General features: G+C 39.0%; 1 protein-coding gene across 1 annotated transcript; it reads left to right on the forward strand.

Moving 5' to 3' along the window:
* The first annotated feature begins 220 nt into the window (after positions 1–220).
* On the forward strand, positions 221–24,702 carry cuedc1b (CUE domain containing 1b). Its single transcript, XM_072393140.1, has 11 exons — positions 221–372; positions 3,899–4,509; positions 5,901–6,028; positions 7,466–7,592; positions 9,240–9,498; positions 12,675–12,740; positions 12,973–13,053; positions 13,162–13,255; positions 14,430–14,488; positions 16,529–16,598; positions 20,201–24,702. Coding segments are annotated over exons 2-11 (1,197 nt in total). The 5' UTR covers positions 221–372; positions 3,899–4,197; the 3' UTR covers positions 20,202–24,702.
* The last annotated feature ends 2,226 nt before the right edge of the window (positions 24,703–26,928 follow it).

Raw genomic sequence — 26,928 nt, forward strand, 5'->3', positions numbered from 1 at the left:
TCTCACCACAAATTATTTCTTTATTAATACCAGTCAGTGAGAAGGGATGAATGTACCCAGGATTTTCGTGTACTCGCATGCTACTACCCCGAGTCTGTGAACGAGAATGGATTTAGCTGATCCCAGAAGATGGCAGTAACACTAAACTGTGTTAAACCACGAAGAAGAAGAGGAGGAGGAGGAGTACGGCGACGAAGAAGAAAGAAGAAGAAGAAGAAAGACGAAGAAGAAGAAGAAGTAGTAGTGTTGTTGGAACGGTAAATGTGTTGTTACACTGTTGTCTACTGTCCTGCCTTTAAGCTGTGGTCTTTCTCGATAGTTAAGCTCTCTGTGGACAATGTCCGCTCAGTTGAATCCAGGTTGCTTCTGCCTGTGAGTATTGCGAGCACCGCTTCTTTGTCTTTCAGTCTTTTACTGCTGGATTTTTGGTGGAAGAATACAGGCTATGTTACCTTTTGTCATTGTAAATTGAGATATTGAAAGGGTATTTTCCTTGGCCATGATTTCTGGCATCGAAAATATACCGTTCTTATCAGTAATTTACATATTTTGAAAACGCTCATTCAGATTGGATGCTAATTAGAATAACTGCCGAAGGCCTGCAAATGACAGATCCTGGCTGTAGGACTTTATGTGCCTGTTTTTGATTAGTTAGCTGGAAGAGCTAACATGGCGCTATAAAACCAAATATAAGTAAAGGCCAGTAATAACACTGACATTTGTTTAATGCAGTAAATTATTCGGCGTTCTCTTCTTTCCTTCGGGTGACGAGTTGCTATATTTGGTATAAAATTTCCCACTTTTAAATTACTTTTTTTCAAAATCTATAGAGAACCGTTAGCTAGTCTACTCCGACATCAACCGATGTTTTTTTTAGAACTCAATTTAACTCCATTTTAACGTCCAACAATATACTACAAAATTCAACCAGTACGGACAAGTTAAGCTTCACAGATTTAGGAAAGATAACAAAAAATGAATAAAGCAGCCACAAATACCACATATGAGGACGGGAGGATTAAGGAAGAACGGGCGGAATTAAATAACTAAATAACAGATGGTCCACGGGCTCTCAGCAGTTCACAAATCTCAGTTATATCGCACTGTATGAAAACATTTTTCAACAACGGTTACATTTTGAATGGATAAACCAGAAAGTTCTCAATTTTGTTTAAATCAGGTAGATTAGTGGATGCTTCCAAAAAAGGTGCGGACAAATGTAACGTGATCAATAACTACTCTCCTTTAATTTTTTTTTCCCATCACAAAATTAGACATTTTTGGGATCTAGACAAACCGGAAGTCTTAGATTCAATGAATCGATGAATAAATAAAATTTTTATGTCTTTAATTTTTTTTCGTACTGTTGTAAATTTTCGCGTTTTTTTTTCATTAATCTCTTAAAGAATATGGTAAAATTATCAGTTTGATGACAATGGTATCATTGATGAGAGTGGTGTGATACACCTAGGTATGTACCGATATTCTGACAATGGAAGCAAAAAATATATCATGAGTAGAGTTGTCACTATACAAAAATAAGTAACCACGATACTATACCAGACAAAATATCACGGTTGAGATGTAGTTTTGACACACTATATTGCCAAAAGTATTCGCTCATTTGCCTTTACACGCATATGAACTTAAGTGACACCCCATTCTTAATCCATAGGGTTTAATGTGACGTCGGCCCACCCTTTGCAGCTATAACAGCTTCAACTCTTCTGGGCAAGCTTTCCACAAGGTTTAGGAGTGTGTTTATGGGAGTTTTTGGCCATTCTTCCAGAAGCTCATTTGTGAGGTCAGACACTGATGTTGGACAGAAGGCCTAAGAAAAAGGTCCGCTCTCATTCACCTCAAAGGTGTTCTATCAGGTTGAGGTCAGGACTCTGTGCAGGACAGTCAAGTTCTTCCACACCAAACTGGCTCATCCATGTCTTTATGGACCTTGCTTTGTGCACTGGTGTCAGTCATGTTGGAACAGGAAGGGGCCATCCCCAAACTGTTTCCACAAAGTTGGGAGCATGAAATTGTCCAAAATCTCCTGGTATGCTGAAGGATTCAGAGTTCCTTTCACTGGAACTAAGGGGGCAAGCTCAGCTCCTGAAAAACAACCCCACACCATAATCCCCCCTCCACCAGACTTTACTCTTGGCACAATGCAGTCAGACAAGTACCGTTCTCCTGGCTACCGTCAAACCAGACTCCTCCATCAGATTGCCAGATGGTGAAGCGTGATTCGTCACTCCAGAGAACGCGTCTCCACTGCTCTAGAGTCAAATAAGCGCACAAAAAACAGGTTGCTGGTCGAGTGTTCTGTTACAATAATGAAATATAAATGAATAGATAGATAAATGTTTGTCAAATAGCTTCAGTAAAAAGATAAATGTACACAAAAAAATATACAAATGTATGCTATAAAATTGCAAAATATGTTGGCTACTCTCTCTCTCTCTCTCTCTATTTTATCAATTCGTTGTTGCAGCCCTTCTCTGCGCAGTATGCGCTTCAGCGTCCACTCTGTCATTTTACGTGGCCTATCACTTGGCAGCTGAGTTGCTGTCGTTCCCAACCACTTCCACTTTGTTATAATACCACTGACAGTTGACTGGAATATTTAGTGGCGAGGAAATTTCACAACTGGACTTGTTACACAGGTGACGTCCTATCACGCTGGAATTCACTGAGCTCGTGAGAGCGACCCATTCTTTCACAAATGTTTGTAGAAGATGTCTGTATGCCTAGGTGCTTGAATTTATACACCTGAATTTAGTTACTTGGATGGGTGAGTGAATACTTTTGGCAGTATAGTGTATCTTACTCAATGGTCCTGGTCTGGATGGAAGCAACTAAAGCTGGGTTTTGTTCATCCTTCTCAAGCTGGAAATTTGTAATATGGTGTTTATGTTCATTGTGTTTCCAAGACAAACATGAACTTTCAACTTAATAAACGGCAACATACTTTCAGATGCTAGCTCATAATGCAGAGGGTGTCAATCGGGAATTTTTGGCTCGGCCATCTTGTGCACGCAATAGACTGTCTGGGAACTTCACTTCTGCTTCTTTTGCATTCAGTCAACATCACCCTATCAATTGACATAAAGATCACAAATTTTTTACATTTACTAACTGATTTTCTTCCACATCCGTATCTCTATGCATCTAAGATTTGTTTGTTTCCACAGACCCCAGTTTTAAATGTAAGCGGATACTTTTCTATAAATTGGACTATAGTAATGCAACTGAATCCGCTTTGTTATGTTGGTTGTGTCTTTGATTCTGATACAGAATTGTGTGGGTCTGTATCTGGCCTGTTGTTCCAAGAATTTTCAAAGTTTGGAACTTTCCATGGGATTTAACGAGAATGAATTGAAATTTTCAAAAGTGAAGTTTGCAAACCTAAATATAGTTGGTAAAAAATATATTGTAGCATAATATAGCCTAAAAGATATTTTTTTAAATGCAAATTAAGTTTATTATCTATGGTATTCCTCAACCACAGGCACATAGCACAGGGCTATTGAGACCACACACCCTATGTGCATGGTGCATTCCTCCCACACATGCACAAGTGCTTTATAGAATTCTGAACTACTATAGCTACTCTTTTGACCACAGCACATACACAGGCTATTGAAGTCACACATTTAAACCCAAAGACTACATAAAGTCAAGTAAGTTTTGATTGATTGGATTATTTTTACAATGAATTGGACTCTTAATTGGCTTGAATTGCCATTGTTTCGTAATTGCTTACCTTATAAGATAGCTCTGAGGGGGGGCAAGTGGTTATATGTCCTAATTAAAACTGTAGAACTTTTAAAAGTATATAAGTAATGTGTCTCTTATTATCTCTTGCTGCCTGTCTGACACTTCCTATCTGCTCTCACTTTAGGTGATTACTGTGCAAGTTCCCTCAAATATACACCTAAATATTCTAGTCCCTCCTCACTCCACAAGGCACTTAGCCATACCAGATGCAGCTCCATAACTGGGGGGGGGTGGGACTCAAGTTTTTCTAAACTCCCATCAAGAGACTGCCATGTTTGCGTTAAAGCTAGAAACTGAAAAGGGAATTTGGAAAAGCACATAAGATTGAAGGGGCCAAGCGCTTGTGTTGGTAAAAGAAGTACAAGAAAAGAGGAGCCATCCTATCAGTAGGTTGGCAGCAACTTTGGCAGCCACGCCCAGAGGATGACCAGCCTGTTCAGGCGCAGCAGCAGCAATGGAGGCTCTCGAAACAATGGAAGTGGAGGTGGGGGCAACAGCACCCAGGGGCAGCTCAACAACAGCAGGCCCAACCGACAGGTCAGACGCCTCGAGTTTAATCAGGCCATGGAAGACTTCAAGACCATGTTCCCCTCCATGGACTATGAGGTGATTGAGTGTGTGCTGCGCTCCAACAATGGAGCTGTAGATGCCACCATCGACCAGTTGCTTCAAATGAGCATTGACGGACAAGGCTCGGATGACAGCTCAGACTCTGATGACAGCATCCCAGCAGAGGTCAGTGGAAAGTCCAAGCACTACCACTTTGTAGAATAACAAATGTAAATTAAAACCATAGATTGAACAATCTGTAGTTTTGTTTGCTGTAGATTTTAGATGTTGTTCCACTCTGATATTGTCACATGCTTGATGGTCTTATACATTTCCGTAATAAGTATAAGGGCACATTTTCATATAGTGTTCTTTTGTCTGTGAGAGAAACCCTGATAGAGTGCTTTTTTAGATGAGCTATATGTTTAATACATAGTTGATGGCAAGCTTTCAATTTGTAGGTAGATTAAACATTTAGTGTTCAAGTGGTCTGATTCTACAAATGTTTTTTCAATTATTTTTTTTTTTTGCTCTTTTTGTTCTCTGTGATCATTTTGATCTGATAGGTCATAAAACTTAAAACAGATGGTACCAGAACTGCTTCTCCTCCATCTTCTTGGTTATTATGGTGGGACTTTCTTCCTATATGACTGATTGCCTAAATACATGGGCAACAGTTAAGGCAATAGTTATAGCCTTTCTGGGTAGATAGCAAATGTTCAACTTGACTCTCATGAAACAGCCGCACAGAGAAGTATTCTGAGATAAAGATGCTGGGGAAAGACTTTTTCTATAGGCAACCTGTCTGCTCATTGGCAAGAACTGTAACAAGATGTTGATGCACTGGAAAACAAACCTCTATATGGACTTACATTTTGTTACTTAATCTGGGCGATTTGGCTGGCTTCATGCAAACACTGGCAGGGCACCAGAGCTTCATAACCAAACAGATATGCTAGGTAACCACACCATTCACCATCATTTGCTGTGCCATTACAGCAAATTTATGCGTAAAGGCTTCTGCAATGCATCCCTAGAAATCTCAAATGGGGTTAAGGGCTAGACCCTGTGGTGGCCGGTCAATGTGTGAAAAAGATGTCTCATGCTCAGCCAAACACTTTTCAATTTGAGCCTGATCAGTCCTGGCATTGCCTTCTCTGAATATATCCATGCCACCAGTTAAGGAAAGATCTGCTGATTGAATAACATGATCATTCAGGCAGTCAGAAGATCTTAATTTTTTTGGGCACACAATACTGCAGAATTTAGACTGGTCCAACTGAATCAACCCTCAGATCATTTGCTTAATTAAATCCAGGTGGTGACTTGTTTAGTGTATGTGTCCAGTCATAGAAACGATCTGGAAGGATTCCTTTCCAAGGACTCCATGTGAGACACAGAAGATTTGGAACCTACATGCTTTACAATTCAATAAATAGTACAAATATTTTCATATGGAATTATGACCGTCAACGTCAGATGACTATTCACAATCTAAATAGAATTCATTCAAAATGCATGAGGGTAAGGTTCAGTGTAAAACGCGGAATGAAATATTGAATGTGTTTCTTTTATAGATTCTGGAGCGAAGTCTGGAACCTGATAGTTCAGATGAGGAACCGCCTCCAGTTTACTCTCCACCAACATATGATATGCACATTTATGACAGGAAGTACCCAGAGGCCCCACCAACACCTCCACCAAGGTAAGCAGGTCCTTCTAACTTGTTTAACCATCAGTTGGGAAGGAACAGCGTCCATGAATTAGTTCTGAGAAATTGAACATGTTACTCATGTGACTGATAAATCTGGCCAATACCTACTGATATGAAAGTATAATTGCAAAAGTTTGAAAGCATTTCTTCCCACGCATAGCTAAGGCCACTGCTTTTCTTTGTGTCTTGTTTATCCAAGTTTTTTTTTCCCTATTAGCGGCCACTAATCTGTTTAATATCAACCATGTGGGACGCAGCCTAAATCACCACCAGCTGACCACTCTTTATATTCTAGTTTATTCTATCCAAACTAGCGGATGGAAACAAGTCTGATAAGTATTTTATAGCAAATGACATTTCAAAACTTTGTTTATGACTGATTAAGTACCCGTTTTTACATGGTACAAGGATTCAAATACTTTGCTTTTTGGTGAATGTCAGTTTTTCAACATGAGTTTCAGTCACTTCTGCAAATTGTCGTGAAGTTTTTCATTGTAGTTGGGATGATAGGTGATTTCTACAGTGGATTGCGGTCACTTTAATCTGGCAGAAATACATGAATCCCCCCTCCCAAAAAAAAAAATGATAGACTGCATTAGTTCACCTGGTTGTGTATTTTGTTCTTAAAAGACTCTTGCAGAACAGCAAACGGTAAGAAAGTTGAGAACACCTATTTCACTTTCCATTGTACCAACCTGACCCTCATCATTACTGCAGTCATGTCTGTTAGCTCTCTTTATCTAACAAGGAAATAATATATCGCCACAACAGTGCAAAGAGACAGACTGAATTAACAGTATAAGCAGGGGTCACTAAGTGTTACGGCAAACTCTAATTCGATTAGATAATTCAATGTGCTGAAAGGGTTCTACTCCGCATTTGTTGTCTGAATAAGAGGAAAAAGTTCAAACTAAAAGACTGACCAAGCCGATCCCTGACTTTTTATTTATGCAAATCTTCTCAAATTTCATGATAGGACTTCTGATAGTTGTTTAAAGCATTTGACCTGATAATAAACAGTGCAGGATCGCCATAATACAAGTGTCAATCCTCTGGATAACACGCATTCAGACAAAGCTTCATGAAATCAATCCAGTAGGATCAGAGATATTCAACCAGTGATATGACTGCTACTCCATTTATATAACCATGCAACGTCTGTCACTGAAATGGTAGACAGAGAAACAAATCATCAATGCATAGAATAGTATTGCAACCCAAAAGTAATGAAGGAATGACAGGAATTCTTCCTGTATGCCACTCCTGTGTGGTCTTTGAGTGAACCATATAAAGTACATACATTATTGATAGAAGTTTGAGTGAGATCTTTTTGAGTGTACAATATAAAGTATATCAATTATTGATGGTAGTTTGTGATAGCTAGTGATTAGCTGCTAATGCTTCCTCTTACCTTATGGATTCTTCTAGATTTGAAGCAAATGCACATGGAGGTCACCAGCAGGTCAGAAGCTACCGGAACTGGAATCCTCCTCTGCTTGGAAATCTTCCAGATGATTTTCTGAGGATCCTGCCACAACAGATGGACAGCATTAAGGTAGAAATGGTTTATAACATTTAGCCATATTAGTCTGTTAGCTCCTTCATTTCTGTTAGTAAATTCTTCACATATTCGGTGACGATGTGATTTTGAGTTTGTTGTGCACACTGTTTTATTTTTCCTGTTTCCACTGGTTTTCATTCATTTACATATATTAGCAAAAATGCGTTTAATTCTTCTTAGACATGTTACATGCAGTTTTTAGTTTCAGCGGATCTTCCCATAAGAACCCACATATTTGCTATCTAAGACCCTACGATACCTTTTTTATCTCACAGCACCTGACACAAACATTGCTGTCATTGTTGCCTCATCCCCTCAAAAAAAAAAAAAAAAAAACAAGCAAAGAAACCCTTGTACACAAAAAACTTTTACAGTTATGCATAATTCTGCACTCATTCCTGACGGCATCATGCTGACATTGTTGACCAGTCGTCCATGCAAAACGCTTTCATTAGCGGCTTCAAATCTGGTGTTTGACTGCGTCAATCCACAACCATCTGTTTATTCTTTTTTGCTGGTGAGAATAGAAACATTTGGTCCCAAAGTACTTGAAAGATGGAATCCTTCATGGTCTTTTTCTCTGGTTGCATTCATAGTGCAAAAAAAGAGAATATTTTAGGATCATTCTGAATTTTCTCGTTTCATCGGATTCTTGTTTAAGAAAACAGCGTCTGTAAATCTGTCTCCCTCCTCATTATCTCCAAGACAGACTATCACTGGTTTCTAATCTAGCCATTTCTTTTCTCTACCTCTGCTGGGTCGTTGGCTCAGAACTTACAGATCTGATCTGATACTTTTTTAAGTACAGCAGTTACTGTTCTGCTCATGTTAACAGAACTGATTTCACTGAATGATGAATGTTTTCTCTGCTTCACTGAATATTTAAGTTTTTTATTCTGTAAAATTGTATTTCTTCATTAATGTTGCATTATTTTTTATGCCTATTAAGTTGTGGTTTTAACTGTGTTCTGATATGCAAATGACAGATTAGGGGGCTGTGAGTATGAATCCATCGCTGTTAGATTTAGCTCTCAGAGCTGGTAGCTTAACTGATTCAGTTTGAGTTTTTCATGTCCCCGCCCCCATATCTATCTTATGCAAGCATACAATATCAGCTCTTCCTACCCAAACACATACAATATATCAAACTTTTCAGACCCAGCAGATTGAAAATACAGCTGTAGGTTAACTTTAACTCTGCATTTGCCTGTTGTGCTATTAAATTACCTTTAGATGACCGTACTGTATAGTCGTGCATCTGTGAAGTGCACTGGCTACACTAAAGGTCAGGTAGGCCACTGGTCATGCCTTTTTTTATAAAAAATCTGCTAACTCACTCTACTCTAGATGAACTTAATCCCGACTCCAGATCCATTCTTAACATATGATATTGCTAATCATCTTTTTTTAGATTATTTTTGTACAACTTTGTTTAATTTTAATTGTAATTTCGACAGCCCTGAATGCAAGAGGCATTAGTGTTACTGTTTTTTTTTGTTTTTTTTAAACTTCCATTCAGAATTCTCTCAAAAATACAAAGACTTTTACTAAAAATGATCAGTGCCAGTTAAAATGCCTGTGTAGCTGGTATTAGATATGACTCATTATGATCAATAAACTTGCTTGTCTTTATTTCAACAGAGCTCACAGTCCAGTCTATGTCAGCCCTCATCATTATCATCCTCAGTGGCTTCAAGAAATCAGTGGACAGCTCAGTCTGGTTCTGAGTGTGGAGCTGCAGGGACTACCGGAGGTCCAGGTTTGACTACAGGAGCTGCAGAGCAAGATATTAAGCTGAAGCAGTATCTGGAAGATGAGCGCATTGCCCTGTTCCTGCAGAACGAGGAGTTTATGAGAGAGCTGCAGCGTAACCGCGAATTCCTCATCGCATTAGAGAGAGGTATGACTTCATATACTGCACACAGAGAAATTCTCAGTATGATGTCAGAATGAGGCTGTTAAATTTCAGTTGGTATTCTTTTACACACAGGGCATTAGTCACCTAAGATGATGCTTTTAAGCTTATGGGATGCTTCACAGTTAGTACTGTGAAATTATCAAGCCCCGATAAAGTCTTTAAAGGTTCCCTGAGGAGTTTTTCTTTTATTGCTTGAGAGATTCCCTTTTTGATTTTCCCCTCCTCCAAATGCATGTGTGTGCAAACCAGTTTCATAAAGGACAGCATCACAGTGATATATGGCCCGAATGTCAGCAAAAGCTGGAAGGAGGACTGCAAGTTCGTGAGCTTGGATGTAAATGAATCAATTAATCTCAAAAAATCATCTTTGCAGATGTTTTGTGTGTAAAGAAATATGTTCGGTATATGTTAGAGCTCAAGGAAACTGTTATTTTTCATTAAGTTTACTTGAATAGATGGAAAGACAATGAAAATTGGCTGTTTTTGGTTGTAGCTAAATGCTCTTGTGACAGGAGCAAAAATCACTTATAGTGCCCATTCCCAGTGGGTATTTCTAAATAGCTGCCACTTGCTAAAACAAGGCAGTCAAATCCTTCACCCCATCCTGTACCTCCCAAGGGGAAAGCCTGTGAGCTGTGACAGTGTTTATTTTCTCTATTTTCTGACAGTTTCTGATCATCTCCATTTTTTTAGATAATTAGGCTACTGTATCATTTTTGACCAGACTGCCAGCTCCTACAGCTGAACTGAGTCAACTGTCATTAGTCTTTCAAACAGGTCAAATCTATCAGTCTTTTTATTGGTAGGTTGTTGTTGTTGTTAGTTTCAAAGCCTCCGTGTGAAATCTTATGGTCAGAAAATATATCTATGAAAAGAAAAGGTGAACTGTACACTCCGCAGTAAGCTTCCTCACCCAGGACGTGCTTGCATGTGAGTGTGTGGTTTTCTGTCTCACTTTGCATGTGAACAATAACCTCTTAAGCAGGCCAAGCTGAACATTGTCTGCTCCCAGTCTCTATCTGATCAATTGGTGCATCCCCAGCCATGCCATTTATCCACACCTTCACAGGCCTGGTCATTTAAGCCCATGTACTGCCCAAAAAATGTTTACACTGCCATTGCAACACCATGAAGGTGAAGAGAGAAGGGGAAACAAGTGACATGAAGCAGCTGCAGACCTAAAAGACACAGGCAGGCTGTTCATGAGGATGTTCACGGTGCTATTGTGTTGCGTGGCACAGAACCATTCGGTATAGTATGGCCCACTCATTGTGGATTTTCTATTGTACCTTGTTACTGTGTGTTGGACAGCATTTGGAATGTTTAAAAAAAAAAAAAAAATCTTGTGTATTTCCTTTTGCATTTTGCTTTTCCATGTTTAGATTAGTTAATTGTGCTGGATTGCTGTTTGTTTGGCGTGTACTAGGGATGGAGTGATTTTTGATCGGATCGGCGATCGAAGGCAATCGTGATCTTTTTTTCAAATGGCAATCTGGAATTAATTTAATGCCATAAGATGGTAAAGAAGAAATCTCTTGAACCTGCACTTTACTGTGTACTTAAACATGTTTCTCATGGAGCAACATGTCTGCATACAGAGCCCTTTGATCTGTGCAACTGAGGAGTGAATATGAAACTCTTAATTACACCCCGTTGCATCTTTTTTTTTTCCTTCTCACTTTTTTTCGGAGGTGCGCGCCGCAGATGCAGGCTCTCAGTGTCTCCTCTGTTCTTCATCTTCTTGCTTACCAAACACTGCGTCACAAGTGGTGTGCTAGATTATCTTTCTTTTTAGTCAAAATAGATAATTCACGTATATATTTGAGCAACAATAACTTTATTAAATCGAGGGATCAGCGTGCGTGAAGGAAATGCTCCTCACACAAATACCCAAACCAAAATAAAATTTTGAGCCACAAACACTTCTGTCTGTGCAGATGTGGCACAAAACCTATATTTCTAAATAAATAATAGGCTGTAATGGGGGTGGAGTGATTTTTTTTTTTTTTTTTTTTGTCTATCGGCGATCGACAGTGGCCACGATCAAATAATCTGAAGACGGGGACGATTTCACATCCCTAGTGTGTACTACTACAAGTTTCACATGTCCCCATTTTTTTTACACATTTGCATCCCTCAGCTTATGATCCCTTGCTTTCATTTTGTAGATGGGTCTGAACCACATTCATGGTTGTCAGATTGAACAACATGAACTCAGCAACCAAGAAATGATATGCCAATAACTGATATTACATCACACAAGCAAGACACCTAATGCTTTGTCCATGTCCATGTCCATGTCATACAGTGAAACTGTATGTGTCTGTGGTGGGAATTTAAAGTTTGGTGTGACAGACTAGCTGAGGCAGGACAAGCAGTGAGCAATGATTATAAGTCTGATGTCGTGATTCTGATTTTTGAATTTTTTTTCTCAATGTTTTTTCAATTTCAATGTTTTTGGCCTAAGCCAATAAATATAAGACTTGATTAAATTAGTCAGTTTTTTTCCTATTAGTGGTCTCGGGTCACCAGCTACCTGCTGCAGATCTGACAAACTGGTCCCTCCAAGTTCTCCCTTGTAGTTAGACTAGAAAAGCGCTATACAAGTCCATTTACCATTTACCATTTTAGTGAAGACATATTTGCCTCCAATTTTAAAAATGTGCCTCCAATTCTTTCCAATTTTCTTTTCTGCTTATTCCAAGCAGAGGAGCAGCATATTTTGTCTTTTTTCCCACCGTTCAGTATATGCTTTAGGGATAGATAAAAAGAATAATTCTACTTTTTTGAAGGATTTAGGTCTGTAGAGAAATTAGAGCAGACATTTTAGAAATGACCATACAGAAGTGCTGTGCAGCTAAATCTGTGGCTCTAATGCTGATTGTTTACTGAAATTTGCAAATGCATCTAATCTAAGAAAGTTCGTCAAGATTTCCAGCTGGTCGCAGCAGTTCGGAAGCAGAATGTGTTGAGTGACGATGGTTTTCCAAGGTATTCCTGAACCTGGCTATGCTGCCCGAGATCACACACATATAGCACTTCATGTGCTTGTCATTTAATGTTAAGAAGGTTTAGAAGTTGAGTTTTACATCACACTGGACTTCATCATATCTTGGTTCAGCTCATCAGCGCTCATAACATCTGCTCTCTGTTTTTAGATCGCTTGAAGTATGAATCAAAGAAATCAAAATCCAATCATTCATCTAGCATGGAGAATTCCACAGGTAGATATTACTCATCAAGCTTCCTCTGCCAAGCTATTTGCTACTGTGTCTTTGTACCACTAAATTCTTTCTAATGGTCTGTGGATATCTTTGCATTCACTGTGATGTTTGTTGGTGGTGTCACAAATATTCGCTATCAACCTCATGCAATATATACAGGTGCTAGAATTATTTGACACATATTGCATGTACATTTTCGACAGTGTGGTAGTGCTGTTGTGTCTGTGTGCAGGAGAACCGTACTCTGCAGCTTCAGTAGAGGCTGTCTCTGATGATGCCTTGTTCAGAGACAAACTTAAACACATGGGTAAATGTAAGTCAGATTTACAATACTATTACTGTTGCACAAACTACTGTGTTAGCCTTTAAGGTCTTTTGTCTTGTGTAGTTGAATAATCTAAGGTGTCTTCTTCTTCCTCAGCAACAAGAAAGAAGCTGTTTGAAATTGCCAGAACATTTTCTGAAAAGACAAAGAGGAGAAAGTCAAAAAGAAGGATACTCCTGAAGCATCATTCATATCCTTTATTTAACCTTGGCCAAATGGTCGTGAGGGGTCACCCACCAGTCTGCAAACAATGGTTTGATCTCAAGCTTATCTACATTTCAACACCTCTTTGGGGAGGGTGTTGAACCCCACAATGTTCCACATGTGTTTACTGGTGTGTGATTGTGTATACTAGGGGAAAAAGAGGTGCATGCACGGGATAAGAAGCACTCTATTACGAATGACCGAAAATACACTATTTAGGACGTCATCATAATGAAACGGTGCTAATGAAGACTCTCCCTCTGTACTCCTGTAGTTCTTGCAGATGAGTATTTAGGTGTGAAATACAGCGTTGAATATTATTTTGAATATGTGAGGCATTGATCTTAGATCCTTTGTATCTTTGTACAGCTGGGATAAAGCGTCTGTCTTTTAAGACTCGACAGTTTAACTGTATAATTAATTAAAGCCTCTGCTGAGTGAGCTTAAGTCTGTTGAGATAAAATAGCCGATGAATGTAGTTTTTTCTGTGTGATGAGATGCAATGTGTGTTGGTCAGCAGCTGAACTTCTAACTTATCAACTTTGGGAGATGGTAGGTGATGTGAGCCTGAGTATTTTTGCATATTAAAGAGTTGATATCTAGCGCCTGCTTTCCCATAACACTGTAAAATCCAGAGTGTGCTGCAACCTTCATTAAAAATGGAACTTTTCTGTATTTCTTGCTAAATTTATCAGTGCTCCATATAAATGAAACTACTGATTCTGAGAGAGAAGTTACGTTTAGCGCCTCCTGACTCGCATCCTGCTGCTTTCTAATAATGAAAGCACGGTTGTCATGGCCTGCAGTGATGTGCTGCAAGGCAACTTTGCAAAATGAAAAACGAACGTCTGAATTTGAATTTTGTCATTTTCAGTCGGTTATAAAGCAAAATGGCGTGTTCTGGGGCTGGCAACCAAAGTCGTGACCTGCAGTTTATCACCCCAGGCGCTTTAGGGCAGTTTCAGTCCTAGGAATGGGCATAACAGTCAATGCACTTCAAAACTAGTCAGAGACACATCATTTTAAAATTCACGAACTCTAGTATTGCTTTGACCACTTGCGCATGAAAGCCAAAAGGACATGAGCAACATTCTTGTCAACGCACACCCAGCATCATAAATGTTGTGGTTTGTTTTTTTCTTAACTAAGCGTGTTTTCAGATTGGGAACAGCCAACTCTACAGTCAATCTTCTTGAAGAAGATGAGGGAAGTCCCTGTGGTAAGATATGCATGTCACCCACATAATGTACAACAACAGAACTAACCTAGCAACAAAACTAGTTGAAGCAGCCCTCATCCTGCTTCATTCCAACATTTTTCAACAAATAATTTATACGTTCTGGAGAAATGAAGCTAATTACTGACCTGTTTACGTTTTAATGGAAGGAAAATGAAAACTAAAAAAAACTTTAGGAGAAACTGCTGAACGATTAAAAAAAGACTGCCCTTTGTTAGAATATTTAATATCCTGCAAACCGTTCTTTAGCATTGTTAGCCTCAGCTAATTTAGCCTTTGTTACTTGGGTTGATGATGCCACGATTGTTACATGTCCAGTGAGGTAGAGGGCTGCATTGGGACTAGTATCCCACTAGTCTTCTGGAACCCAATGTTAATATTGTGGATGTAAGTGTTTTTTTTTACCCACTACTTGGCTAATTTTGGCTAATTTTGATAACAATATTGAAATGAACTAATTAAGTTGAGAAGAAGAAACTTTACAGTAGTTAAAAACGATGCAAGTCTGTCAGAAAGACTAAGGGCACAATAAAGGTTAGGTTGTTTCGACGACTTCAGTTACAACTTTTGAGTTGCAGTAAGCAAAAAGCTCATGAGTGCATTACTGCCACTTTATAGATTTGAACTATGTTACTATATTGCTGGTTTCTTTCTCTTTTTTTTTTTTTATTGCAGGTGATTAGCAAGTAAACTGAACGTATGCTGCTTTCTAATTGTGGCTTTATACTGATACTTTGCAAAGATGTTAGCTCAGTAAATTCTGTAAATGCTGATAGTTCTGTGTTAGATATATATTAGTAAGATGGGGTTAGCTCCCCACAGAAGCAAAGGTGGGACCACTGTTGCATGTGGCTATGGCAGTAATCCAGTGGGAATAAATCCATCTGTAATTAGAAAACAGTCCTTGCCAGGGCCCTAAATTAAGTCATTTTAATTTCACCGTACACTATTTTAGTATTTTTGACCCATGGCTGTAGAGATTTCTTCTTGCAAGTGCTGGGCTTGTTGGCATGATACTGATACTAATTCTCAATCTCGGAGGCCCTTTACAGAGCAAACAAACAAGTTCCAGTCCAGTTCTATACTAATCAATCCAGTCAAGCATAATTCAGTATAATAGTATATATGAATTATTTATTAAAAGTAGTCTGCCTAAGGAAACAAATGGGTCACATAAAATCTTCACATGGATTTAGTCCTGCTTCCTGCAGGGGCCAAAATGACCTCCAGCACAACCCTACTCGGGAAGGGCGGCCATCTTCCTTGATGCATTGGGGGTTGAGAGATTGTGACAAACAAATGCAGAAACACGAGGTTAGGGATACATGCTATAGGAAAGAAAAAGGAAGAAACACAAAGTTAATGACAGCAGTAATGACCTATACATACTTGGAGAGTAAAGACAGCTGATTTGCTTAGTGCATCATGGGAGATCCGCCGGCAACATAGGCCTGTAGCAGTATATCTGAGGAATGGTTCAAGGTCACCTGACCTACTCTCAACTATAAAGATGAATCAAAATGGAAAGTTTTGGGCCTAATCTCTGAGATTAAGTTTACAACTTTATTGGTAGAGTCTTAAAATTTTAGTGTATGCACAGATTGGCATACATCTCTACATTAGCTCATTATTGTCTCATAGCTTATTATCATGTTAATATACTTACAGGGGGCTACGTAGTGTATTTAGATAATCACAGACATCTTCATACTTCATACAGTTTTCTGTTTTCATTTTGTAGCATTTATCTTTGTTTACAAGGCAAATATCTAGATCATTATCAGTGAAAGAGATAGCAATTCACAATCCAATCTTAAATGTAATGATAATTGGGGAAAAAAAAGTCAACAGTAATACAACTAACTATGCCCCAAAAGTTTTGTCCACTTCTACTGTGCAGTCATAAGAGCTTGTTCATCAGAGCTGCTATCAGTTGTGTATGCGCAGCATTTTCCAATACATTTTCTTTATGTGTTGGAGCTGCACTTAAAACAGTTTTCAATGCTTTTGTTTTGTGTCCAGAGGAGGATGGTAAGCCCAGAAAAGCAGACACTCGGGAAGATACTGAGCAGCGCAATGAGCCGATATCATGGTAAGATGATACTTGAAATTGGTCTGGTTTTGTAGGACCATTTTTCCTAAAATAGCTGCAATGTCTTATCAAAGGTTATAGATATTCAGAAAAAAACTATGCCTAAATCTCTGCTTAGTGCCAATCTGCATCCAGTTATTCCCAAACATGTGTATTTAATATTTAGTCTATGTTAAATACAGCTAGAAGGTGGTGGGAAAAAAAACTGTCCAAATGCTTTGTGAATAGATGGATTCTGCTCTGTTATAATTCGGTAACACAGTGTTTCATGGAGTTCATTCTTAACAATGGGGGGATTTCTGATGTCCATCAATTTACATGTACATGAATCTATTTTGTAAATTAAATGAGAAGAAAAGAAGCATCTTGAATTTTCATATGAGCTTGTTCCGTCCATTTTCTACACTACCTTTATCCTCATGAGGGGCTGGAGCCTATCCCAGTGGGCGAGTGGTGGGGCACAGGCTCATGATTATTACACTAAGACACTTGACACACTTATGCTTAGTTTATACTCCTCCATAACGTTGACGGTGTCGACGTGATGTCATCATTGAGCATTCCAAGTTTTGCATCGAGGGAACACGTTGCTCTGCAATTCACCATGGGGGTGAGGCTAAACTATGTTTCAATTGTCAGTGATTGTCTGTTCACTCTAAACAGAGGCAGCTTGGATTCTTTGTGCCACAGAAGTATTCAAATGAAAATATAGTGAAAATGCATAGATCTTAGAGAGGGTTATTGAACGAGCTGTCCTGTACCAATCCCTTATGACTTCAGATGAAGTGATATGGCTGTGACTGACCAACAGAGTCTGACATTCCACATGAAACAGCAAGAAGAGTGTTGTTTGCATCCTCATATTTACACATTTAATGTTGAAAGGGAAGTCAGAGAGGCCTCTATCCAAAGAAGCTGTTTAATTATTTATCGTATCCATAGTCATTTGAAGGGACTTTTAAAGTCAAGCAGTATTTATTTATTATGGGTGCCAATGCTGAAGGCATTAGAGCACACATATTACTATTGTGTTGGACCGATATTATTTTCCCATTTCCATCACGAATTACGGCACGCTATTAGTCCCGCACCGTTGGTCCGATCGGGACAAGAAGCATATCCCTGTGTGTCTAGTAATCAAGAATAATGTGCTATTATTTTTCTCTCTCATTACTCGAAAGGAATTCCGGAAAATTGGGAAAAACTGGGAATTTTGGCCCTATTGAAATTCATGAGTAATGAAAGTAATGTGAAGCAGCGCTCTTTGGAGGCCTCATAACTCAGCCATACGGAATCACAGAGACATCATTCACAGTTTAAACGGGACAGGAAAGACTCAACTTTAACTAAACTAAAGGGGTTGGTGATATATTGTATAGCTTTGACACAACGGCAAGTTTTAGGAAAAATCTGGACTCCTCTCACTCTGCTGTCCTGGGATCTCGCACTCGATTTTGACCAGCTTGAAATGAATACCAAAATCACTGGGACAAACACCTCTCACGTCCAAAATGTCTGCTGCACACATTTTACTGCAAAACGTTGGTATTTTTGTCTTCTTTCACCCAAAGTTACTGTCATTGTGCTTGGCCTAACCGTTTTCTCTCAAATCACCTCTGAGTGCAGAGAGCGACCATTCCGGCTCCCATGCATGGCCATTATAACCAGGTCGCCTCATCTCTTTATCAAATCAATGTAATGGCTGTTTTTAAAACTTAGTTTTAGAAATGACTTAGTTTTCCAACAGCGACCGTTTGTTCGAGGCATACGTATCAGTTTTGAACACCGTCATGTCTATCAGTTGGCCATAGTGAGGGCGCCCTTGTCCGTTTTACACAAGCAAGCTGTCTCCATAGCAACTAATCACACAGCTCATACTGCTTATGAGGGCAGAGCCAAGATGGCTATCCTGTTATAACAGGTTTATGCCAGCCATTCATGAGACACATGCTCACATACTCACCTTTTCCCATTATTCTTATGTGTTTATAACAGGTTTATGTGCACATACTCACATTTTCCCACTATTCTGTATTAATCAACTGGGCCTTATGTGTTATAACAGGTTCATGCCAGCCCCTGTGTTATGTCTCCTATCAATACAGAAGCAGGCACAAGATGGGTTCAAGTGACAGGGAGACCTTGGTCACATTACAATATGACTGTAACCGGGGGCTCACACCAAAAGTGTGAGCGGCCTGCTGCCATTCATTTTCAATGTAAGCTGGCGTCGATGAGCGGCTGGCGTTGTGAGCTTCAAAAGTTGAGAAAGGCTCAACTTTATGCAAATGAGCAGTGACGCGACGCGACGGCCACAGCCGCTCATGGTGTGAGACGACAGCATCTGTCTCGCAGCGTGCAGTAGCTTCATTGGCACCCATCAAAATTTCTTTAGAAATTTTTGTTGTTTGGTATACTCCTGACTGCAGGATAATTCATCATCCTTCTGCAATTACTATTTTGAATTCTCATAAAATAACTTGTCATTATTGGGCCAGTTTCTGGCTTATAGGTGATCTGTAGTACAAGAAATACATAGAAAAGAATTGTGGTGAAAGGCTATTTTTTGATGGTCCCTATTTTTATAAATACTGGTTTAACAAAGTAGTGTCAGACAATGGTTTCAGAAACATGTACATACAATCGCCGGCAAAATGATGGAATAACCACAGTGGGAGGATGTTTGTCCTGCTCTTTTATTTTGTTAAGACAATAAATCAAATTTTATTTGTTTGCCGAATATTCTGGCTTTGTTAATAATATCTTTTTTATAAATAAATTTAAAAAAAAAGAAAGAAAGAAATTGGATACAACTATTCACATTAGAAGAAGAAAATAGTGGAATCGCTCGCACTTTTTTTTTTTTTCTGGCCACTCTTCTGTAAAGCCCAGCTCTGTGGAGTGTATGACTCAGTGCTCATATGGATAGAGACACCTGTCTCTGCTGTGGAGATCTCCAGTTCCTTCAGGGTTACCTGTAGTCTCTTTGTTGCCTCTCTTATTAATACCCTTCTTGCCCTGTCTGTAAGTTTTGATGGATGGCCTTCTTTAGGAAGGTTTGTTGTGGTACCTTATTCTGTGATGATGGATTTTAATGGTGCTCCTTGGGATTGTCAAAGTTTCAGATATTATTTTGTAACTCAAACTTGATATGTACAACATTGTCCTTGACCTGTTTGGAGAGCTGCTTTGTCTTCATGGTGTTGCTTGCTTGACAGAGCCTCTTGATTAGTGGTGGTTCAGGGCTCCATAGCAAAGGGGGTGAATACATATGTAGACTTCATTTTTTTAAATTCATTTTTAGAAAGATTTTTTTTTATTTTTAAAGATACTTCTTATTTAACTTCACCAATTCTGCCTATTTTATGTACGTCCAGAACAACAAATCCATTTAAATTAGAGGTTGTAATGCGAAAAGAAAGATGCCTAGAGCTGTGAATACATTCTGCAAGCCACTGTAATTATTTTCCTCTCAATAAAACTACAAATGTCCGTCCAGTGCTCAAAGCTACATATTAGTCTGTCAGTACTTCTAAATAAGGTAATAAATTATTTGTTTTAGTTAAGGATTAAAACTGTATTAAATCTCTTCTTCATTTCAGATTTCCTCATGCTGCACCATTTCCAAGTTGTCATGGCGATGGCAGCATGGCACATGAGTGGTAGCTTTGCAGAGCTTCCTGTCCTGACTTACCCCGCCCTCATGCAAACTAACTGATGTAAGACTCGGAAAGGAGCTGAGCCCTTGCCCTCTTCCTTCCTGAGGAGAGGGACTGGACTGCTCCCAGCACGGAGCTGACTGTCTGTAAATGCAATTTGTCTGTATTATAACTCTTAGTTGATTATATCATTTTAAAAGTACAGGAAATGTTTAGTCCTTACTGTACTTAACTGCTTCCTTTAATTCGCAGAGAGGAACACTAGTTTCATGATTATCTTTCCATAAGATCTTTGTTACTTCTCCTTTCCTGTCCCTCAGGCTGGGCATTTCAAATCCAAAGTGTGCACATGCACAGAAATTATATACACTAACTTATATAAAGGTTTTTGAAACCATAGTTTCCTAATCAGATTGCAATATTTTTCTGTTTTCAGATGTCACATGAATCATCTAAATTAATTTCTTAAGTGTTTGAATATTGTGCCCATTGAAGCTATGGCTTCCCAAATGTCCATAGCAGGATTTTTGTATCATGCTGAGGATAACCTGAACTTGCTGAGTAGGTTTTAAAGTGCAAACAGTGAATTGGAAATTAACTTAAATTCTGGGCACACAAGTAAGCAGTCGTTCAGCATTGTCCTAAAGGTGATCATGCGCCTGTTTGGCCTGAATATTACAGTCCACGGTAAGGTCCCCTTGGATAAAAGGGTGTTAACTTGTGCACATTTTGGTTGGACTCAGTTGCTCGTTTAAATAGTAACTGAAACAGTGTGAAAAATCAAACTCAAATGTTTTCAGTTGTTCTCAGCAGCCCTGGATTTCCCCACCCACATATTTATCATGCTATTGTTTCACCTGCAAACTTCTGCAACAGTAACACAACTTTGAAGATAAAGTGAGCATGATGCCTGCTTTGACTGGTTTACTTTCCTCTAATTTGTGTAATTTGGAAGATACAGTATGTAATTGGAGCAAACCTGCAGCTGTTTGGAAGGGAGGAAGATCGGTAAATGTTTGTATGTTGGAAAGCCACTAATGAAGGCAGACAAAGGTAAAGTCAAATGGGTATTTTGGTTAGGAAGCTTCCCAGCGCCTGAGTTACATAACCCAGAAGTGTCTAAGTGGTCACCATGATTAGAGCTGGTTGAATCCTCCAAATGCTGTTCAACTCAGTTTATTTTTACATAGAAAATATAAGGTAGATATTATGAGGACAGGAGGGTAAGTATGAGTAACTGGTGACAATATATTCTTCCTTTTTGTTTTTGTTTTCTGTTTTTTTTAATTCACAACCTTGTTATGAAAGTATTAATTAGTATAGCATCTTATAATATGATGCATCTTATACAAGCCTCAGTGACACAAAGTAATAGGAAAAGATTAGGCAAAGTACCTGATGTGCTTTTTGTGGAATATTTTTTATATATATATATATAAATAAGGCTTTACAAATTTCTCCAATTGTCTTTCTTTTAACCTCATGTTTTCCAATACGATTGAGGAAAAAACGTATGGTAATTTTCTGTCTGCCTTGGACATGGCGCTAGTGCTGGAGGTCAGGCTGGAGAGGGAAACCACAGAGAGTTTAAACTCTACTTGATTTATACCTCAGTCTGTTCATTGCACAGAAGCTCTTCGTAGTGCACCCATAACAAACTGACAGGATGAAAATGTAGCATGGAATCCAGTCTATTTCAAATCAAATCCCAACCGAGGTGGCTGCCAGCTGTCAACATCTGCCTCCTCAGACCTGTGAACCCTTGTATTTTTCAGCAGATCCCCTCATCAAGTTTGGGGCTATGGTTTCATGCCTTTTGGTCATGTGTTTGGGGGTTTTGATTCCCCCTTAATATCACTTTGCCATATCTGAGCAAATCGTCTAAGAGAAATGTTGGTTGTGATTATGCTGGTGAACAAAAGCTTGTTGGATTTATGCCCACCCCTTTCTACTGTTCAATCTCATGTGTAGTTTGAATCTAGCTTCGAAATTGTCAAAGTATGATGTATTCTGTGGGAGCAGAGGGTCTTATCAGGAAACAAACTTGTGTATACAATACTAGTTTACAGTGCAAGGCTTCGAAGAAAACTTCCTTATCTGAAGCCGTAGATTCAGATAAATGATTTATAACTTGTAAATCAACTTGTTTTTGTTCTTTTTGAAATTATTTTGAGATTATTATTTAATTTGGTGTTATCGGATTGATTTAGACACCTAGTAAATGAGTATTGTTGGAATGCCATTGACCTCAGATAAGGAATTTAACCGTTGCTGCATTAAATGCTTGCTCAGACCAGTTGCTGCGTATGCAGGCATTGTAACGCTTAGTCAGTCATGGGTGATATGTGACAAAGCCACACTTCATGAAAATATCCAAATGAAAGCTACACCCTGCTCATCTGCAAACTATCTCACCAACATGGTGGAGCATTTAGAAGCCGGAGCTCAAAGAAGGAATAGTGGACTTGGTTTCTTCAGCTAGACAAATACAACTCCAAAACATTACTAATGTGGGTCTTTTTGTGCTGGAACAACCTGCCAAACATCACTGTTATGTTTCAAATCTGCGGTCAACAGCTGAACAAAGCAGAAATCAGTACAGTTTTGCTAAGAGGACACAAACCAGCTGGTCTCATCCTTTTAGAGAGGAGAGGTCATGTTATGAGGCTTGTGTGTTTAGGTGCTCATACTAAGGTTCGCACTGGATGAAATGGTTACTCAGTTTGCATGAAGTCCAGTGTGCACCAGCTTGCATGAACATTTAACTTTAACGGAAGGTTTGTCATGTCAGCATACAATGACTCCATTGAGGAAAACTATTATTTTACTTGCATTTTGGGCCTTTAAATGTGCACATTAACAAAATTAGTAACTGTACAGTTAAGAGTGTGTGGAACTCACAAATTTCAGTCCGTTTATTGATTACACGTATGTACAAAATAGAAAATCTGGTTGGCGTGTTGCAAGAAGCATGAACAATGTTTCTTCCCCCACTCTGTAAAACACCATACTTCAGTACTTCAGTTTTGAAGTGTACTTTCGTGAGCGGCTTGATGTTTGGTTCTTCTTTCAGAAAGCTAGTTGATGTGTTCTCAGGGAAACCCACAACAGTTACTTTCTTTCATTTTGACACACTTTCCATGTACGTGCCCATGTGGGACACTATACAAGTTATTTTCTGAAGCTTGAAGCAACATCAGCTTTACATGGTACCAGAGTTGTTCTTTTTCCACGTTAATAATGTACAGCCCTCAGCGATTTGGGAAAAGTAAAACTGTATCTTTGGTTATGTCTCTGGTCACATATCACCATATTTAGTCTCTTTGAGTTTTTATTCTGCCATTCTCTCTAAATAAGTCTTATAAAATGCAGAGCTTATGTTGTCTGAAATGCAGCCGCTCATTTAATAGATTTCAACTGTTAAAGCAGCAATAAGCAGCAGAGCGGCCCACTGCCAAACAGGTAATGGAAATTTGAATATGAAATTTCTACTTTGAGGAAGAGATCTAACATTGTCGATCAAATAATGTGATGCACAGCCATGCGTTATTTGAGCATGGTTAAAAGCATTACTTTGGTCTTGGTTCATCTCTTGTCGCAGGACTTGGGGAAAGCATTAAAATGTAAATATTGCGGGCTCAGTGTAGCCTTGTATTTTTATTTAAAGAGGAGACAGACTTGATTCTGATTAGCACATACTTTTGCTCATCATTCATTGGGCTAATCAAGTTTGAACTCAAGAGCTTCACATTCTAATAATTTCTTAAAAGTTAGTGAAAAGACATTTCAACTTTCCAACAAAGATCAACGAAAGTTACACACCCATATCCATACACACGTATTCCAATTACTTTGAACTTTCTTTTCTGTAGAATATGCAGTTAAGATTTAAGTTTGCTTATCATCGCATTGTTTTAATTTCTCCACCAACAGATTCCAGATGCCGTATCAATGAAACACATTGCAGAAACAATGTCACGAGCTGTGGAATGCATAAAATGTGACCAGCTCTTTAAAGTGACTTAGTTCTTTAAACTCATTTGTCATCTTAGCACCTGCTAAGTGACACAGACGTGTTGTTTGGGTTTATTGGTGTATACCATGGCTGTATGTGAAGTTAAACCAGCCATTGTCCCACAAAACCTGGGGGCGGGCACTTCAAGATGTTTCATATGGACTTCATGTCTGCGTTTTCATTAAAGGCCAAACGGTGAGAAAATAATTTCCACTGTTTGAAACGCTTTTTCTAAGGAACTCCACACCTTTAGCTCAACAGCTTTTAGGGAGATGAAGGTGAGATTTTGCTCTCCAGTTGTGTAACATGTTTAACATTTTTTCTGCACAAGTTTCCTTGAAATGTCTTTATAAGTCATTGAAATATGTGTTGTTTCTTGTCCCAGATGTTTGTAAATAAACACAATCATTAAAACATTTTTGTCTGTGTGTGTTTTTGGGTCGGTGATGTTCTGACAGCTGAACCAGTCTGAAGTATCAGCAGGTGATGGGAAATGCAGCGTTTATCAGACCGTTTGATTTTTGTGTCATGAAGTCGGAGACTTTTTTTGTCTTCATGTCATTTAAATCCTGTTTGTCAAACCTTTCTTTTACTCAGAGAAACCTCGGTCTTAGTACTTTATTTGGGGGCTTATTGACGGAATACCTCTGAGGTGGCTTCCCAGTAGATGGCCATCGGTCCAACTCCTCAATCCTGTAACAAAACAATGAAGAACATAGTCGTTTGTTAATTGCTAAGTTTGTTGTGTGCTTAATGTATAACCATGATTTAAGAAGCAAACAGAACACTTGTGTACATTCACAGCCAAAACTGTTACACTACTCCACACAGGCAGGAATGTGCATACACATCCTTTTACCCAGAACAACAAAAGCATGGTTCTCCCTTATACATCTCAGCTGGGTTAATGTTGTAAGTTTTGATTCACATTTAGATGTGAGAGGAAATGATAAAAATAAAAAATTGCACTTTATAAGCTGTCTTGCGGATTGTTTGTTTTTGTGCCTGTTTTGAAAAATACTTAATATGCATTAGCGTAAATGAAAATAACTTTATTGATCATATGTGACCTGATAAAGATTAAAATGATGTAACTCACCACCTATTTCTGATCAAACACTCATTGTTGTCTTCCCAGACATGATATTCCAGATATTCCTAGATATAAGAAGAATCCGTTCCCCTTTAGTGTCTGTCCAGGGAAGTTATTTCCTCCTCCAGGTTTGTTTCAGTTCAGAACTACGTTTTCTATTGAAGTACAACCACAAACTGCATGGCCTGCACCGTCACCCTCTGGCAACACTACTCAGCTTAGTTTGTTCACTTTAAAGCAGTTGTTGGAAATATAAATATATGTACATACATTCTTCTCCCCAGAACTGCGTACACCTGGCTTTTCTTTATAGATACCAGTGATTGTGCACACCCATCATTTGCCACGAAGGAATGTATATTCTCTTTAAATTAAACCTTTGCTTATAAATGGTTTGCATCCTAGTTCAGTTATGGAATGGAAAATAGTAGCAAACAATGCGGACAAAAAAATGGTCCACTAGCAACCTCTAACAGTACCACAGCAGCCATCACACACACAATGTAAAAAAGGAAGACCGTTAGCCGTGTACTATTCAAATACTTTATTCAAAACGGTAAGAAACAAAAAAGAGTGATGTGCAAGGTGCAGATCAACTTCCGGCCGCGTAGCATCGGAATCTGCGAACGCACGTGTGTGTGAACGCATAACAACATTTGTCAAACAGTGACAGACAGACGTACGCAGCTTCTTGTCACGCGTGACAGGGTTTGCGCACGTAATTTCCGCGTAAGGGTGAGCATGTGAGAAAAAAAAATCTATTATCTTCATGCGAGCGTCATGGACTCCTAACTTACTGATAATGAAAATGTACATACCTCAGTACTTGTTTGCACATATTTGGTGGAGAAAGAGAAGTCTGAAACAGTGAAGGGGACATAAAACGTAAAGCCAGACAGAATTCATGTCACCGTAGGGCCTATTAATCAGCCTCCGGTAACAACCAGTATTCCAATGATTTTGTTTGCATGTTGTGTGGTCTAGTCTTTTTTCTATTAATTGACAATGGCATGTTTTCTTGGTTTTGTTATTGCATGAGTTGTGGACTTTCATATTAGTTTTAGAGGAGCACCTGGGGACTGACTGGTTGTGTGACACCCCCAGCGCATGATGAGAAAATAATATAAAATAATTACCAGTGAGCGGCAGTTGTGTGGACGAAAATGCCTTGTTGATGTGAGAGGTCAGAGGAGAATCGGCAGACTGGTTCGAAATGATAGAAAGGCAACAGTAACTCAAATAAGCATTCATTACAACCAAGTAATGCAGAATACCATTTCTGAACGCACAACACGTCAAACCTTGAAAAAGATGGGCTACAGCAGCAGAAGACCACACCGGGTGCCACTCCTGTCACCTAACAACAGGAAACTGAGACTACAATTCACACAGGCTCACCAAAGTTGGACAATAGAAGACTGGAAAAACATTGCCTGGTCTGAGGAGTCTCGATTTCAGCTGTGACATTCAGATGGTCGGGTCAGAATTTGGCGTGAACAACTTGAAAGCATCCATCCTGCCTTGTATCAACGATTCAGACTGGTGGTGTAATGGTGTGGGGGA

This window comes from Leuresthes tenuis, unplaced genomic scaffold, assembly GCF_036924035.1.
Source record: "Leuresthes tenuis unplaced genomic scaffold, fLeuTen1.0.hap1 SCAF_9, whole genome shotgun sequence".
Taxonomy (NCBI): Eukaryota; Metazoa; Chordata; class Actinopteri; order Atheriniformes; family Atherinopsidae; genus Leuresthes; species Leuresthes tenuis.

What these genes read in the sequence shown, in the direction of transcription:
- cuedc1b (XM_072393140.1), top strand. Translation starts at nt 4,198, where the DNA reads ATGACCAGCCTGTTCAGGCGCAGCAGCAGCAATGGAGGCTCTCGAAAC. An exon ending in TAGCATGGAGAATTCCACAG is followed by an intron (nt 12,741 to 12,972) that starts GTAGATATTACT and finishes GTCTGTGTGCAG; the next exon opens with GAGAACCGTACTCTGCAGCT. An exon ending in ACTTAAACACATGGGTAAAT is followed by an intron (nt 13,054 to 13,161) that starts GTAAGTCAGATT and finishes CTTCTTCCTCAG; the next exon opens with CAACAAGAAAGAAGCTGTTT.